The following is a 2,574-nucleotide window of genomic DNA, read 5'->3' as shown; positions in this document are numbered from 1 at the left end:
GCCCAAAAATTCTTTGGCAACTCCTTGTCATGAAGCATACATCTGGTCATCTCCATTATGTATATGTTTCTCCTTTCACTAACTCCATTTTGTTGTGGCGTGTAGGGGGCAGTGAGTTGGTGTTCTATGCCCGCTTCCTCGCAAAACAAGTTAAATTCTTCTGAGGTGTATTCTTTTCCATTATCTGACCTTAGAGCTTGAATTTTGCAGCCACTTTGGTTTTCCACCATTTTCTTGAACTTCCAAAACACTCCAGCCACTTCTGACTTGAATTTTAAGAAAAAAATCCAACAAAATCTTGTAAAATCATCAATAAAAGCAATGTAATACCGACTACCTGCTAATGATAGGGTTCTTTGAGGACCGGATACATCTGTGTGGACTAGCTGCAACTTGTGAGTGGCTCTCCAAGTTGACTTTGGGAATGCTCTCCGTTTTTGTTTACCGTATTGACAAGCATGACAATTCGGTAAGTGATCTCCAAAGGTTGGTAAGCCAACTGTGAGCTCCTTTTTCTTCATGAGCTGCATCCTTTGCAAGTGACAATGACCAAGTCTCTTGTGCCATATCTCGGTGTTGATGGCTTCGGTGGAAAATACAGCAAGTTCTTCTTTGATGGGATCAAAAGAAAAACTTTTGCCCTTCATTCTCACTTTGAGAATTTCCTGACCCATGACATCAAGAATGTGACAGAAACTATCTTCAAAGATCACTTTAAAGCCTTTTTCAATCAATTGACCTACACTCAACAAATTTTGGTCAATTTCTGGTACGTAGAGAACATCAGAAATTCTCTTTGTGCCTGCAGTGCTGGTTATGGCGATTGTCCCTTTCCCTTTGACAGAGATGTAATCACCATTGCCGATTCTGACTTTAGTAATGTCAGTTGGCTTCAAATCTCTGAAGAGTTCCTTGTCATTGGTCATGTGGTTGGTACAGCCGCTGTCAATTAACCAACTTTCAGTCGAACTATTACTTGCAATGCAAGATGCCGCAAAAAGTTGATCTTCATCCTCTTGGTCTGCAACTTGAGCATCAGCTTCCTGAACCTGGTTTTTATTCTTGCATATCACTGCCTCATGTCCGATCTGATTGCATTTGGAACATTTAGCGTCAGGCCTCCTCCAACATTTGAATGGAGGGTGACCTTTCTTCCCACAGTGATGGCAAGGAGGGTATTTACCTTTGAAACTTCCACTTTTGCTTTTGTTGCTACTCGAAGCAGGAGAAACCCAATTTCCCTCTTGGCCTTTCTTCTTTTTCTTCTTGTTTTTATCAGCTCCATGATGTTTTGCAGGTAAGGCTCCTTCAGTGTTGACATCTTGCCTCATAAGCCTCCTCTGCTCTTGTGCCTGCAGGGAATTAAGTAATTCCGCTAAGGGAATCTTTGACATATCCTTGGTATTTTCCAAGGTTGTAACTGTCGCTTCATACCTCTCAGGCACTGTGACAAGCATCTTCTCTACAATCCTTGAATCACTTAATTCAGACCCGAGCAGCCTCACTTTGTTTGCAATTCTGAGAAGTCTATCTGAATACTCATTAATTGTTTCAGATTCCTTCATCTTTTGCAACTTGAATTCCCTTATCAAATTCAAGACCTGCATTCCTCTGATCCTTTCGTCACCTGCATATTCTTCCTTGAGATAATCCCATATAGACTTAGCTGTCTTAAGGGACATTATTCTCATGAAGATTGTTGATGACACCGCAGCAAACAAGCATGCTTTGGCCTTTGACTTCTTTGTCTTCTTCTCCTTCTGCGCTTTAATCTGTGCCATGGTGGGATTGTTTGGAAGTGCAGGGATCTCATAGTCTTCTTCCATTGCTTTCCAAAGATCCAAAGCATCCAAGTATGTCTCCATGCGTACTGCCCAAATCTGGTAGTTGTCTCCATCAAACACCGGTGGAGCAATGGATGAGAAACTAGCTTCGGCTTCCATGACTTGTCAAACTCACACAGATCCCTTAAGAAGAGAGCTCTGATACCAATTGTTAGTTTTAAAGATGAAAAACAAGAGGAAGATATACGGGAATGCAAACTGGGAATTCTTTTTAATTGATAATGCATCAAGCTTACATTATATAAAAAACAAAAACTGAACAACTAACATAGTGGCCGAGAATCAAGCCATAAACTGCAACACGTCTAGAACAAACTAACTACTTCCTAAAGACTAGGACCAACTCAAAACAAATAAATTGGAAGCATACATGACACGTGGACAAATTGAAGGAAACATAAAGAACATGTGGACACATTTAAGGAAGCATAAAACAATTATCTAACACGTGGACAAGTTGCAGTCCTAAAAGCAGCTAACTAACAAGGGCCGAAGGGAAAATATGCAGGAACCGGGGAAGTGGAAATATGGGAAAGGGGTGCTGAGGTGTCTGTTGATTGGAAAATTTCTGGAGCAGACCGTGGGAGAAAGGAGAATTTCCATTGTTTCTTTTCTTGTGAGTGTTTTTGTATGGAATTCCTCTCCTGTGAGAGTTGAATGTGAGATAAAAAAAAAAAAAAAAAAAAGAGCTTGCCCCATTTTTAAGTAATTTTTTCTGAGTTGATGTTAA

General features: G+C 40.5%; 1 protein-coding gene across 1 annotated transcript in view; it reads right to left on the bottom strand.

Annotated features, from left to right (window-relative positions):
- Window positions 1-1,955: 1,955 nt before the first annotated feature.
- LOC112091339 overlaps window positions 1,956-2,574 on the bottom strand; it is a 4,221-nt gene continuing 3,602 nt past the window's right edge. The window contains exon 2 of the mRNA XM_024164717.1: window positions 1,956-1,982. Within this exon, the coding sequence (XP_024020485.1) occupies window positions 1,956-1,982 (27 nt within the window). The remainder of the gene's footprint in view (window positions 1,983-2,574) is intronic.

The sequence above is a fragment of the Morus notabilis genome, unplaced genomic scaffold (assembly GCF_000414095.1).
Source record: "Morus notabilis unplaced genomic scaffold, ASM41409v2 Scaffold42, whole genome shotgun sequence".
NCBI classification, from domain to species: domain Eukaryota; kingdom Viridiplantae; phylum Streptophyta; class Magnoliopsida; order Rosales; family Moraceae; genus Morus; species Morus notabilis.
The sequence above is the reverse complement of the archived record's forward strand: the minus strand, read 5'-3'. Positions and strand labels throughout refer to the sequence as shown.